The sequence below is a fragment of the Vicia villosa genome, linkage group LG5 (genome assembly GCF_029867415.1).
Source record: "Vicia villosa cultivar HV-30 ecotype Madison, WI linkage group LG5, Vvil1.0, whole genome shotgun sequence".
Taxonomy (NCBI): Eukaryota; Viridiplantae; Streptophyta; class Magnoliopsida; order Fabales; family Fabaceae; genus Vicia; species Vicia villosa.
This window is the reverse complement of record NC_081184.1, coordinates 157,503,794-157,517,421: the sequence shown is the minus strand read 5'-3', so window position 1 is coordinate 157,517,421 and position 13,628 is coordinate 157,503,794. Positions and strand designations below refer to the sequence as shown.

Here is a 13,628-nt window from a genome sequence, read left to right as displayed (position 1 = left end):
GTAGTATTATTCAATCGTTTCACATTTGATAACATATGTTCTGTACTTCTTTGATGTGATCCTAATTGTCTTTCCATTGAATTTCCTGATGTTTCTTGTGAGAAAACTTTTGACCAAATAGTAGAATGCATATTCTACAGGCATGTTATGCCAATAAAATTTTGGATGTTTCAAAAACTTTTTCAATTTGGTCAAGAGAAAAAGATGACCAAAGGAAAGCATCCGCTGTTAGTCATCGGTGAAACTATCGATTACTTAAAATCTTTGATGTCTCAAACCAGTATGCTCGGGGTAAAATATCACTAAACAATAAGTATGAATGATTGAAAAGGTAGTCTTTGTTGTGTTCTTAGTTCTTACCTTTGTTGCATGGTAATTTTGAACATAGCATGCTTTCTACTGTTATTCTTATTCTCAAGGTGTGTTTGTGGTCTAACAATAAATGGGGGAAACAAAAACAACTACATACAACAGTACTACAATTTTCCAATGAAGAAAAATATGATTTGGGTTTCAATTCGTTGACCAAAAGTTTGTATCTTTAAGCTTTTTGAGATAAAGGGTTAGAGATAGAGCTGACAGGAACATGATTAGTGGATGGTTGTGTTGTAAATGATGACAATTCCCTTAAGAAATGTTGAATTTGTGTGATTATATGCATGCGTGTTTGGTAACTTTGGGACCCACTTTCCACCCTTGTCCTTTTGATTATGGATTATTTTATACTAGTATTATTCTTTTGTGATATCATATGAGATATTGGAATGAGTAGAGTCTAAAGCACTTTAAATAAACAATCTTTGTTTCCAATATATGAGTTGGATTTCATAGATATCCTTCAAATTTTTAATAAATATTGCATCTGTATGGTGGTTGTAGTTCTTTAATATTTGTAATTGTTGCTTTTTAAGTAATGTTATAATTTCATATATGAATCTATATATGTCCTTACTAAATAAAACTTTATATGAGGGACATTCAACGCCACAAACTCAACAACAAACAAAGATAGTAGTAGGAATCTTCAAGAGCTAGATAGTGCAGAGACGCATAAGGCTGAATTAGTGTTTTGTTTTGATGTTCAATTATTCATATACGTTCTTGTTTTAGTCTTATGTTGTTCTAGATGTTGTTTTAATCTCTCCATCTAGCTAATTGAGAAACACATGTTCTATGTTAAATAGTGTTTTGCTTCATAATAGAAAATAACTACAAAATTGTGAGATATTTTACTTTATTAAGTTAATAAAGCCAAAAACTTATTATTGTGCGTTGTGTTTTATTTTGCACTTTATATCAAAATGGATGGGGAATCTAAGCCAACAATTTTATTTGCTACTCCTTCACCTATTGTCCAGAACACTACTACTATGTTACCGCCCGAAACTAGACGTCGTAAAAATTGATCTAATGCTTGGAATGACTTCAAGCTAGATCCTAACTAAAAAAATAACTATATGCCACTATTGTGTTAAGAAGCTCAGGTATAATGGAACAAGTTCGATGGCAGCACATTAGATTTGCAAGAGTAACCCAAATAATGATTTTAGCAAGAGGCGAAGAACGCTTACACCATCAATGAATGGTGAAGGCCATGCTATTTCTTCTCATTCAGTTCCTAGGTTTGATCAAGAGAGATTGCGGTATTTGTTGGTGAAATTGTTTATAGCTTGGGAATTACGTTTCTCAAAAGTGGAGCATCCAGATTTCCATGAATTCGTAAGTGGCTTGAAGCCAAAATTCAATCTTGTATCGTGCACTACACTTGCATGTCATACTTTGTTGCTATGGGATGTAGAAAAGGAAAAATTGAAAAACTTTCTAGCCCATACATTGTCAAAGCGTTTGTCTCACTTCCAATATATGGATGTGGATTCAAAATTTCACATATACGTGTATCACTGCTCACTTCATTTACAATAACTTGACCTTGCAAAATAGGGTTATAAGTTTTGTCCAAGTCACAGGCCACTCGATAGATATTATAACAAAGACTATTGATGCGTGTTTGACTGTCTAGGGACTTAATCAAATCTTGACTATCACACTTGATAATGCAGCCTCAAATGATCTTGTAATTAAACATTTGACAAAGAAGCTATTATCTTGTAACTATTTAGTATTGAATAATGGAGAATACATACATATGAGATGTTGTGCTCGTATCTTAAACCTCACTGTTAAGGAAGGGTTCAAAGATCTTAACAAGTCAATTTTGAGGATTTGAGGTTCAGTCAAATATGCCAAGTTTTCTGCTTAAAGGCTTTCAAAATTCAAAGAATGTGTAAAAAGATTTGTTTGCCATACCTATCTCCGTTGTAACATATAAGTCTACGTTTGGTTTTGGATGACGAGTGATGGATGAATATCGCAGTTGTCTCACAACTCAAACAATGGAAGCCTTTGTTTGTAGTTACAGTTGCCTTAAAGCAATGCGTAAATCCTCGATCATTGATTCACTTTTAGTTGAGAATTACAAGAATCTTGAGAAATTATAAGGAGGTAAAATAATTATACATTTTTTAAATAAGTAGTTATTTCTTAGATTATAATTTGATTAATAATAAGTTATAATTCTTTTTTTTTTTCTTTCAGAAATAGCTTCTACAAAAGGAGGTAGTACTTGTCCAGCTCCCATTATATTCAACGAAGATTGATAATGGTGGGAAATTTAATATGATTTAATGTTGAATCTTGTTGCAATTTGTTAGGCACGATTTATCGTCCTTGTAAATAGAATGAATGTGATATACTACAAAACATTTGTTAGTCAATAATCATGGTAAAATTAGTTTGTTTCCCAATTCATGGCTATAGAGTTTGTTATATTTATGGTTTCAAAATTGATATTGTGACAATAACCTCAAAGTGTCTATCATCCATGATTCTTTGAATTCTACTTCCAGTAATTGCACAACAGTAGTTTAGTAAGAGCCTTAAGATGTGTTTGTCTTTATTCCTCACTTTTGTTATTTATGACGATGGAAAGAAAATCTCAAGATCTGTTGTCTTTTCCTCTAGCTTGACCATAATTTCCAATTCCTTGTGTGAAATCATGGGAAGGAGTAACAGGGATTGTAATGATTGTTTTGATGACAATAGCCTTCAAACTAACTAGTCTTTGGTTTAGGAGAGGAAGGGTCAAAGTACCTAAAAAATCTCAAAACCTTAAAACCTCTTAATAGTCTAATTGGTTTCAATGCCTTTTGGTAATCACATAATCTCTTTGTGTCTGTTTACACCCTTTTGATTGTGCATGGAATCAAACTTTACTTACTAACGAATGGTACAAGAAAACAATTAGTAACTTAACCTTTTTTATTTTGCAATGTTTTATTGTTGTTGCTATAAATTTGATATTTATTTTGTGTGTGTTTTGTATACTTGAATGTATTTGGCTATTTCCATGATCATATATGCATTGGGACGACTGACTAGAGTACTCAGATCAATCATCAAGCCTGCAAGAATATTAAAGGTGAACGTTAAAATATTAAATTACTCATGAAGAAACTAACATATGAAGAATTTAATTTTTGCTATTCAAATTGATTCATAGCTATAAATTATCGGGTTATTACCATTTTACCCCCTGTCATATAGGTCTTTTCTGGTTTTGCCTCCTGTAATTTTTTTTTTTTTGAAAAACAACATTGTCATTTCAAAAAGCTAACTTTTTAACCCCTAAAGTCAAAATCCGCAAGAAAATCTGCAGGTTTCCTGCGGATTTTCTTTCGGATTTTCCAGCGGATTTTGACTTTAGGGGATAAAAAGTTAGCTTTTTGAAATGACAAGGTTGTTTTTCAATTTTTTTTTTTTTTTACAGGGGACAAAACCAGAAAAGACCTATATGGCAGGGGGGTAAAATGGTATTAACCCTAAATTATCCTATTTGAAGGTGATTTGATTTCTACAAGGTTTAAATACAAGAGTGGACAATACATGTTTGTAAATTGTGTTGCAGTCTCTCCATTTAAATGGTACTATAAATTTGAAGAAACTTAATTAGTGGTAGCTCTTGTACTATATGCCATATGACATGTTGCATCTAAAATATCTTTAATTTTCAAATTTCTATGGTGTTAAACTGGTTTAAATAGCTTTAAAACTAGGAAGGCTTATTTTTATTGGGTTGCAGGGGACCGAGGTTTCTTTGATTGGTTTAAATAGCTTTAAAATTATAGATGATGTATTATGCTTAATCACAAAAGTGACATTATATCTTACTTGCTCTAATTGTAATGCCAAAAAGTTATATTGTTAATGTCGAGGATTCTTCTTGTTACCATGATCACTTTCTATCCATTTTTCTATACAATTTAGTTATTTGAAACTTGTATCCCCTTTGAAAATATGTTGGGATTTCTTTTACTAACATAATTGAAGTACAACAATAAATTCACGATTAATAGAATCGATTTTAAAAATATGATATTTTGTCGTAAAAATTTGGCCTTAAAAATAATTTTTAAAACTAATTTTTATCCAGTTCTTAAAATAATCCAGATTTCAAAACAAAAAAATAGTTTTTTATCCAAATTTATAAATAACTAGTTTCAAACTAGTTTTTAAAAATAACTGGTTTAAAACCGAATTTAAAAAAAAAACGGTTGTGTAAACATAGTCAAATTATTAACCATTTTCATAACCGATTTTGATTGAAATGTGGTTATAGTTATAAATCCAAACCATTTAAATGGTTTAAAAATGAATATGATTTTGTTTCAAAAAATAACCAACTGTGCACATCAGATTCATTCTCATGTTCTCACATAAAAATGACATTCTCATATGATACGTTCATTAAAAGGGACAACACCCACGGATACTGACTTGCCCATAAAGTAGCAGGTACTGGAGGTTCACATGAAGGGTGGACACGAACGCCTCTAATAAATTAAAGGCATGTCTTTGTACGATGGACTTGTAAGGAGATAAGGCGTCAACCACGAGATACTTCACTTCGACCGTCTTGACGCTTGCCTCTGAGTTGGACAATTTTTTAAGCATTACATGGCCTTTTACCTGTACATGTTTATCTGAAAGGCCAACCAAAGAACCTTGAAATGCTTCGATATTATTGTGGTCAAATTGAGCCTCTAAAAGACGCTATAGGACAAGACGTCTACTGAGCTACCAATGTCTACCAAAACTTGCTTCACATCCCAATTATCATACAAATTGTGACGACCATGTGGTCATTGATGTGGGGAAGAACACCAACTGCATCTTCATTCAAGAAGGTAGTTATGGATTCTTGTTCTCTTCCAAATATCATGACAACTTTTCTGGTGCAATGTTTGTTGTAAAAACCTGTCGGGCGTATTATCTCTAAGGGGAGCTGGATTCTCCTAACCAGCGAAACCTCGTGCAATTGTAATGACAATGATCTTGGAGCTTTGCTTAAACATCATTGTGAAAAGATGAGGAAAACAACAATGAGTAACGATGAATGTGGCCCAGGTTAATTTTAACAGGCCCCGTAGTGGATGCTAATTATACTTTATAAAAGTACAATACGTAACAATCCCTAATGATTAAGGGTTATCAGAGGCGTTAAGGTTTGTTGTAGGGTTTAGAGCTAACTTACTCAGGAGGTGAAGAACTATGTATACGTGATTTTCTGTGTGAGAATTAAATTGTCCTTCTTAACTTTAATGTGAGGTATTTATAGCAGTCCTGAGTCTGGATTATATGCCCGTTGGAAATAACCACCATTGAGAGGGTGCAAGAGTGGATAGTTAATCCACCGTTATTTCGAAGAACCTTGTAAATTTACTCCTTCCATACCATTACGAAAATATGGACACACCATTCATTATTTTCTCATCTCTGTCATTTATTTCTAAAAGAGGCGACAAATTCAATAAATCTAATAAATAAATGCTCGAACTAGGAAAAAGGCGATCAGAAAGATCTATGAGTGAGACACTTGGTTTCTTGCTTCTTCATTGAAGACCTTTTCAAATATAAAAAAAAAATCAATTAATTCATTTGTTTAAAATTTTTAATTTTTAATTTTTTTAATTACCATGTTCTAACTCATAATATATATTTTTTTTTTGAAAAGTAATGTTAGCTTTTGCTTGTCAAACACAACTCCCTCTGGTCCAATTTATAAGAAAACATTCTCTTTTTAGATACATTGAATAAATAATCTATCTAGACAACATATTGTCTAGATACATTATTTATTCAATATATCTTAAAAGAGAATCGTTTCTTATAAATAGGAGCGGAGGTAGTAAAATTTAATAATTATAATCATAATGGAATGATGTGAATAGTCACACACATATAAAGCCACAAAATCCAAACATAAACCAATTTCTATTTTTCCAATTGGATCCACCGACGAAAAAGCCACCGGAAAATGGCAGGGGTTTCGCTCCAGTGCGGTGATTGCGGTACTCTCTTGAAATCGGTCGAAGAAGCTCAAGAACACGCCGAGCTCACTTCCCACTCCAATTTCTCCGAATCCACCGAACCCGTTCTAAATCTCGTTTGCTCCACTTGCTCCAAGCCCTGCCGATCCAAAACCGTCAGTCTCCCCTCCAATTCTTAATCCAAACCCTAAACCTTCCAATCATCCATAGTTTTTTTTTCCAAATCGAATTACATGCAATGAACCTTTATGTTGTTTTAGGGTTTAATTTGATTGAAAAATCTGATTTTGATTTACTGAATTTGGTTTTTGTTTGATAATGTAGGAGAGTGATTTACACACCAAGAGAACTGGACACACTGGGTTTGTTGATAAGACTGCTGAAGCTGCGAAACCAATAAGTTTAGAGGTTCCTAAGGGGGACTCAGAGGGTGGAACCAGTGATCAAAATGAAGGTAATGTTTATTTATTTATTTTTGGTTTAATAAGCTTAGTGGCGATTCTGTTTTAGTTTGTGTATCTATTTGATTCGTTGTTCATTTGCTTTTATTATTGTAAAATACAGAAATGGTTGTTCCCGAAGTTGATAAAACTCTGCTTGAGGAACTTGAATCAATGGGCTTTTCAACAGCTCGTGCAACAAGGGCACTTCATTTCTCTGGTAAGTTTAAATGAACTAATAATTATTTAAACATACTTTTATGGTAGCAGTATTCTTTATGGGTTTGAATTGCTGTTCATTATTGTGCTACAGAGCATTCATGAAATTATATACTCCATGAAAATTGAGATTGATATTCTTGATCATAATTGTGCCACAATGCATTTCCTGTGCCGTTTGAAGGAAATTTAAAAAGAATAGTGTTGGATTCTATTGGTTTGGGTTGGGTTTGCCATGATATTCAAAATTCAATAATTTATTAGATGCAATACGAATCATGATTTTCACGTTCATATGTTCAAGCCTCTGGATCTAGGATATATGTATTAATCAGTTATTAGTTTACAAATTACAAGGTATTTCAATGCATTATTTATGTTATAACCGGGTATTGATAGTTGTGTTTACTCTAGAATATTGAACTCAGGCTTCTTTCTTTTACAGGTAATGCTAGCCTCGAGGCTGCTGTAACTTGGATAGAAAGCCATGAGAATACGCCTGACATAGATGAGATGCCCTTGGTACAGTGTTTTTGTTTATTCATATAGTTTATTGTTTATCGCACATGCACTGTTTCATAAGTTATATATTTTGATTTTACAAACTTCTGTCAAAATAAGAAGTCTAGTTCATGTTATGTATAATGCACTCAAATTAAATTGCAATCTCTACCTTCTGACCTGATGGTTCACTCAGGTACCTGCTGTCAGTAAAACTAAGGCTACTAAACCCTCTCTTACCCCAGAAGAAACGAATGCCATACTAAAGGAACTAAGGTATGAAACTGAATGTAAAATAAGTTACACATTGTGGGCCTAGTTATGGAGCTGTTTCATAGTTAGAGTTTTGTTGTGGCAAAGGATTGGGGAATGATTTTAACCATGCATTGGTTGAAGTAATGTATTCTTGCTTATCCCTTATAAAATCTCAAAGAAGCAATGATTGTTGAGGCATTCTGGTAATTATTTCTAAAGTAGCTTAGGGTAACACAGTTAACACTTGATATCCATGTATACATATCATACCCTGTTTTATGGATGGTCTTTATTATATACGCCCTTAATATACAGCATGATTAGTGATTGTTGAATCCATGACCTTATATTTTGCAGTGGCTATAGTGGATTTTTTTCGTTTAATGGTTTCATGTTTAGTTTTTGAAAATTCAGTCATTCACTGCACATTCATGTTGTATTTTCTTAAAATAACAGATGCCTGCTTATCTTGTGTCTAGATCTATATATGTATTTTTTAAGCCAACTTATTGTTACTAGTCTGTATAGTCATATAATTTTTGAGCTATTATCTTAAGGGAGAAGGCTCGCAAGAAGAAAGAAGAAGAAGAGAAGAGAACAGAGAGAGAAAGAGAAAAGGTATTTTGCAAACTCTACCCTCTGTTTCCCACTCATCTCATTGAGTTTCACTACTGATGTAACTGAGTATCTTATGATTTTATACTTACGGATATTGGGGGATGTGCATGTGCGTAGACTCTGTTAGCGACATTAAAGAAACTATAAACCTCCATCTAAGAGTTTATGCTTTGGGGGTAGTTGATCTTAAGACTCGATGATCCGCCAGTTAAGAGCTTGATCCTCGTGGCTTCCTTCTTCCTAGAAAAAAAAGTTGAGTTTTAGAACGGTAGATTGAGGCTGGGCATTGTCTGTATGACAAGCCCAAATGACTCTTTGTTTGAAAAGGTTTGTTGAAGGTATAAAACATCTGCGAGAGTTCTCCCAATAGCTAGCTTTTTGGAAAGTTGGTCATGGACACAGCTTGATTCAGTATGGAAGCTATAAATTGGCGCCAAAATGAATCTTAACATCTTTTTGAATACTGATCTTTATGCACCTGCACAAAAAAATCTCCCACGTCACGATTCTCACGAGTAAGACTGCCATAGCTTGTCAAAAACATGCAAAAATCCTATTATCATCTTATGAATTTCAAGCTGCCATATACATGTTTTGCTCTCAATATTTGAGTAGTTCACTAATTTTTGTTTATTCGTGCAGGAAAGAATTCGAGTTGGCAAGGAGTTGCTTGAAGCAAAGAGGATTGAAGAAGACAATGAGAGAAAACGGTCTGATTCACCTAGTTATCTCATATCCTGTTTTAATTTGAATGAACCCAGTCTCGAAAGAATTCTGCTTGCTTTTACAGGTTGTTAGCTTTGAGAAAAGCAGAGAAAGAGGAAGAGAGAAGGGCTAGAGAAAAAATCAGGCAAAAGTTGGAAGAAGACAAGGTTTATACATTTTTGAATTGTTATGTTCTTTTTCTAAGCCTGTTCTTATCTGAGTTTTGTAAATCTTCTTTCTCAACATACTAGAAGTAGAATTTCCAGATGACTATTAAGTCGGGCTATATCCAGAAGTAGAATTTCCAGACGACTATTAAGTCAGGCCATGAGAATAGGATTAAATATAGTATAATCCAGAGTAGTCATTCCCGGATAGCGGCGCGGAGTGCCCGACCCTAAAAAGGGATAGCGTATAGCGGGATGCCGCTCTATTTGATCATTTTTTGGACAAATTATCTATAATAGTTATGAACATACATTTAATCTAAAATTAAACAAATAACTCAACTCATAAAATATTCTTAAATCAAAGCACACATGACTCTTGAAGTGCATAAACGACTATGAAGGAAGGTTAAGATTGGGTCTCTACTCAAATTTGATTGCAAAATCCAATTTACCCTTAAAACATTGTAAACTTTAGGGGTAATTTTGGTTTTTTAGAGGTGAAAAGGATGGTGGGCCTTAAAAACCGCTCCAGACCAAGAACCGCTCTGCTCCACTATCTCGCTATTTACCCTATTATGGTCGCTATAGTGTTCTGCGTTGCTAAGGCTCTTCCCATAACGGTCGGGCTCTGTTCCGCTCTGCTATAGCGGGATAGTGCCGCTATGGGCCACTATTGACTACTCTGGTATAATCTTGTCATGTGTCTGTTATTGGATACCGATAGGCAATATCACTTTTTGTGATTTTATTCTTATTTTTTTCCTAAGGTAATCTACCTCGACAATATTATTAGATACCAATAGGCAATTTCTGATTCATTATGAAAACAAATGTCAAAGAAAAGCAGTTTTGGGGCCTCCTCCTACTTTAGTATTACTATTGATGGCTGAGGAGCTTTTTAAGAGTACTTTGGTCCAATTTTTTGGAATAACTTGAACATGTTGGGCAATTTCTTTAACACAATGGCATAACAATTTGAATATCTGTTATCTCTCAATTATGACAGGCAGAGAGGAGGCGAAAACTTGGTTTGCCTGCAGAGGACCCTTCGACAGTCAAACCTTCAACAACTGTTGTAGAGGAGAAAAAGGTATTATCTTGTCCAGAAAAGATGATATTTTTTATGCCATACCTATTTATTTGAAAATTTAAAATTTCTGTGTGCAGAGTTTCCTGCCAATTAGGCCTGCCACAAAAACTGAACAAATGAGAGAATGCTTGCGTTCTCTCAAGCAGAACCACAAGGTACATTTACATTGTCATTTGCTGAAAATTCTGTGATTCATCTACTTAGTTTACAGTGTTAGGCAAGTGACTGTTGGATACAAGTTGTATTAATATCAACTCAAATTCTAATGGTGAATATTGTAAGAGGTACCATAGAAGTTTAATTTCCCTTTATTCTATAATCCTAACAATTGCAGCGGCAGGTCAAACCAATTGTTAGGAAACCTAAGAATGGGATTCTAAAGAAATACACTTTTGTTATGAAATAGGATAGAATAGTAGAGAATCTCTTCTTCCAAGGGTGTCTCACAGTTACAAATATTCAAAGATACTCTCTAACACGTGTTCTCCTATTTATACACATTCTTTCTATATCAATCGCAACTAACTAATTTCAATAAAAACTCTTAAATACTTCAATTTTTCTTTATTTTATAATCCAAACAAACATCAGTATCAGTCCTCCATTTTAAGGATCAATTTGGTGGCAAGGAGTATGTGATATTTAAGGAATGATTTGTCACATAAGTGTTTAAAGGACCAATATAAGATCAAAATATTTTTCAACTTGCACATATATTTGAAGGGCCAAAATGTGAGTTTGACAGTATTATCAACTGCATCATTCATTCTCCTAAAAGGAAATTGATTTCTTGCTGCATAATGATACTTATGAAATAATGTTAGTGAAACAGCACTTTCTGCTTACATATTGTTACACTTGCATATTTACATGTTTGCTTTATTCTTGGAGCAGGAGGATGATGCCAGAGTGAAAAGAGCTTTCCAAACTCTTCTAACATATGTGGGGAATGTTGCCAGAAATCCCGATGAAGAAAAATTCAGGAAAATTCGCCTTAGTAACGCAGCTTTTCAGGTAAGAAAACCCGTAAAGATGGTGTGTTGTACTTCGGTATTTTCAGGGGATTCAGTGTAGCTACTAATACACGGGGAAGATAAAAGAGCTTTACCCTACCAAAAAAAGAAAAGGAAAAAAATTGATTAAATCAATACTCTTGAAATTCGGATGGGGATTATAAGAGAGTTTGGGACACTTGAGTCATCAAATTATTGTTGGGCATAGGTAGAATTTTGTATTCACCACACATGGACCCTAAAGTTAAACCACCAGGTTTATTAGTTTCAGGAGTTTTTAGTTGACATAGGATTGACTTTGTCGCTGTAATGCTCAATTGTGTATAATATTTCTCTTGTCTAAAAATGCCCCAGGGTAAGATGTTAATGTATGTTTATGAATATTGACATGCATCTAAATAATTTAAATAAGGCGTGTTAACAAGCCTGTGTCTATTTTGTGTTTAACAGGATAGAGTTGGTGCTTTGAAAGGAGGCATTGAATTCCTTGAAATTTGCGGTTTTGAGAAGATCGATGGTGGTGAAATTTTGTTTTTGCCTAGGGACAAGGTTGAGATTCCAGTCCTGAATTCTGCTGGATCTGAACTAGACTCTGCAATAAAGAATCCCTTTTTCGGAGTTCTTTAGTTGATATAGTTGTAAAAAAGGTTTGACAATAATAATTTGGTGTTTTAAGGTCAAGTCTTCTAATTTGTTCATGAAACTGTTATTTTTCATAGCTTGAAGGAATCATATATATTTGTCCATGTGTCATAACTTTTTGCGGTTAAAGCTGTTTTAAGCTTGGGATTCATGAAGCAGTTTAAGCAAAATATTGAGAGGTCTATTTTCAATGTTTCCATCTTATTCTTTGTTCTGGTGGGAAGAATCTTTCAGAATATATCGATTGAACATGCTGAAAGAAATCTGACTTTGTGGTTGCTTTAATTTCCCCTTCATCAGCCAAGTTGTCATTGTCTTGTTTATCTGTACCAGATTATTACTGACCTTTTAATTGTGTTTGCATGACATAACTGACATTATGCATGACATAGGGTTTAGGGTTAAGTTAATAAAATTTTAACTTCCCTACACAATGAATTGGACAAATTTGACACAACATTATGTATCAGCTACATTAGTATATCCACATAGAAACATTTACTTATAATAACTTGAAAGGATATTATATCCACATAGAAACATTTACTTATAATAACTTGAAAGGATAATAATTTCGTTGATTTTGAAAGAGAGATCACAAGGTGTTTAGTTGGTCCAGTGGTGATTAGTGTTGAACTTGGTAGGGTGAACTTGGTAGGGAGGACCATAGTTTTAAATTGGTGGTGATAAAAAAAAAAGGACTTGCTATTTGACTAACAAATAAATTAGCAAACATAAAATAATAATTGATACAACATAAATGATATGTCCCTCTGGTTTCCTTTATAAACAAAAAGTAATGCGATATGGTCGGGGAATTGATCTTCCCACCCTTAGGGGTGTTATTTCATCATCATGAAGAGACAAACTTTTTAAACTCACTCTTTAGTGTTAATGGATGAGAAACTCTTATTTTGTTAAAAAAATAGTCTCGAATATGTTCATTTAGTTCTAACCAATGCAAATTTATGAGAAACCTTTATTTTGTTAAAAATTTAGTCTAGAGATGTATTTATGGAATATGGCCTGTTAGTTCAAAGCAAAAACAATCATGAATAATGATAGAATGCAATATCTAAATAAACATTACATAGATAAATGTTAACATTAACATAAATTTAAAATTACATTATATTAGAAATGAGTGGTTCAGGATGTTGCAACATCCTTATAATATTTTCGGTTGATCTGGCAATCACCATATTCACTTCAATTGGACCCTTTGTTGAGTAACATTAACATGTACTCCACACGACCTTTAAATCATCATCTGTCTTCAGTTCAAGCACAATGAACTGTTATTTATATTCGTTGTCAACCGATGGTGAACGGTACTTGAGCTTGACAATTCTTTGATCTCTTGGATATCACAATGAGCAGTCAGTTTGAATTTCAGATCGACGGAAAATGTGTCGCAGTCCCTAAATTGAAGTGGGAGATTTGTGCCATTGAAATACACAAATGTAAGATGGGGATATGTATTCATCCAAGTTTTATAAACAACATGGAATAAGAAACCCCTATTTATAGAATTTGTAGATACATTAGGACCTTAAAAACCATACCGTATCATCAGAACATATTTCAGA

At 33.5% G+C, this 13,628-nt stretch overlaps 1 protein-coding gene across 1 annotated transcript; it reads left to right on the top strand.

The window, feature by feature from the left end:
• Positions 1–6,318: 6,318 nt before the first annotated feature.
• Positions 6,319–12,335, top strand: LOC131603421 (uncharacterized). The gene is made up of 12 exons (XM_058875719.1): positions 6,319–6,541; positions 6,711–6,840; positions 6,951–7,046; positions 7,491–7,567; positions 7,743–7,822; positions 8,359–8,419; positions 9,062–9,129; positions 9,210–9,291; positions 10,301–10,384; positions 10,462–10,539; positions 11,279–11,398; positions 11,848–12,335. The coding sequence occupies exons 1-12, from the start codon at positions 6,374–6,376 to the stop codon at positions 12,022–12,024; spliced, it is 1,221 nt and encodes a 406-aa protein (XP_058731702.1). The 5' UTR covers positions 6,319–6,373; the 3' UTR covers positions 12,025–12,335.
• Positions 12,336–13,628: the final 1,293 nt, after the last annotated feature.

What these genes read in the sequence shown, in the direction of transcription:
- LOC131603421 (XM_058875719.1), top strand. Translation starts at nt 6,374, where the DNA reads ATGGCAGGGGTTTCGCTCCAGTGCGGTGATTGCGGTACTCTCTTGAAA. An exon ending in AAGGGCACTTCATTTCTCTG is followed by an intron (nt 7,047 to 7,490) that starts GTAAGTTTAAAT and finishes TTTCTTTTACAG; the next exon opens with GTAATGCTAGCCTCGAGGCT. An exon ending in CTCTCAAGCAGAACCACAAG is followed by an intron (nt 10,540 to 11,278) that starts GTACATTTACAT and finishes TTCTTGGAGCAG; the next exon opens with GAGGATGATGCCAGAGTGAA.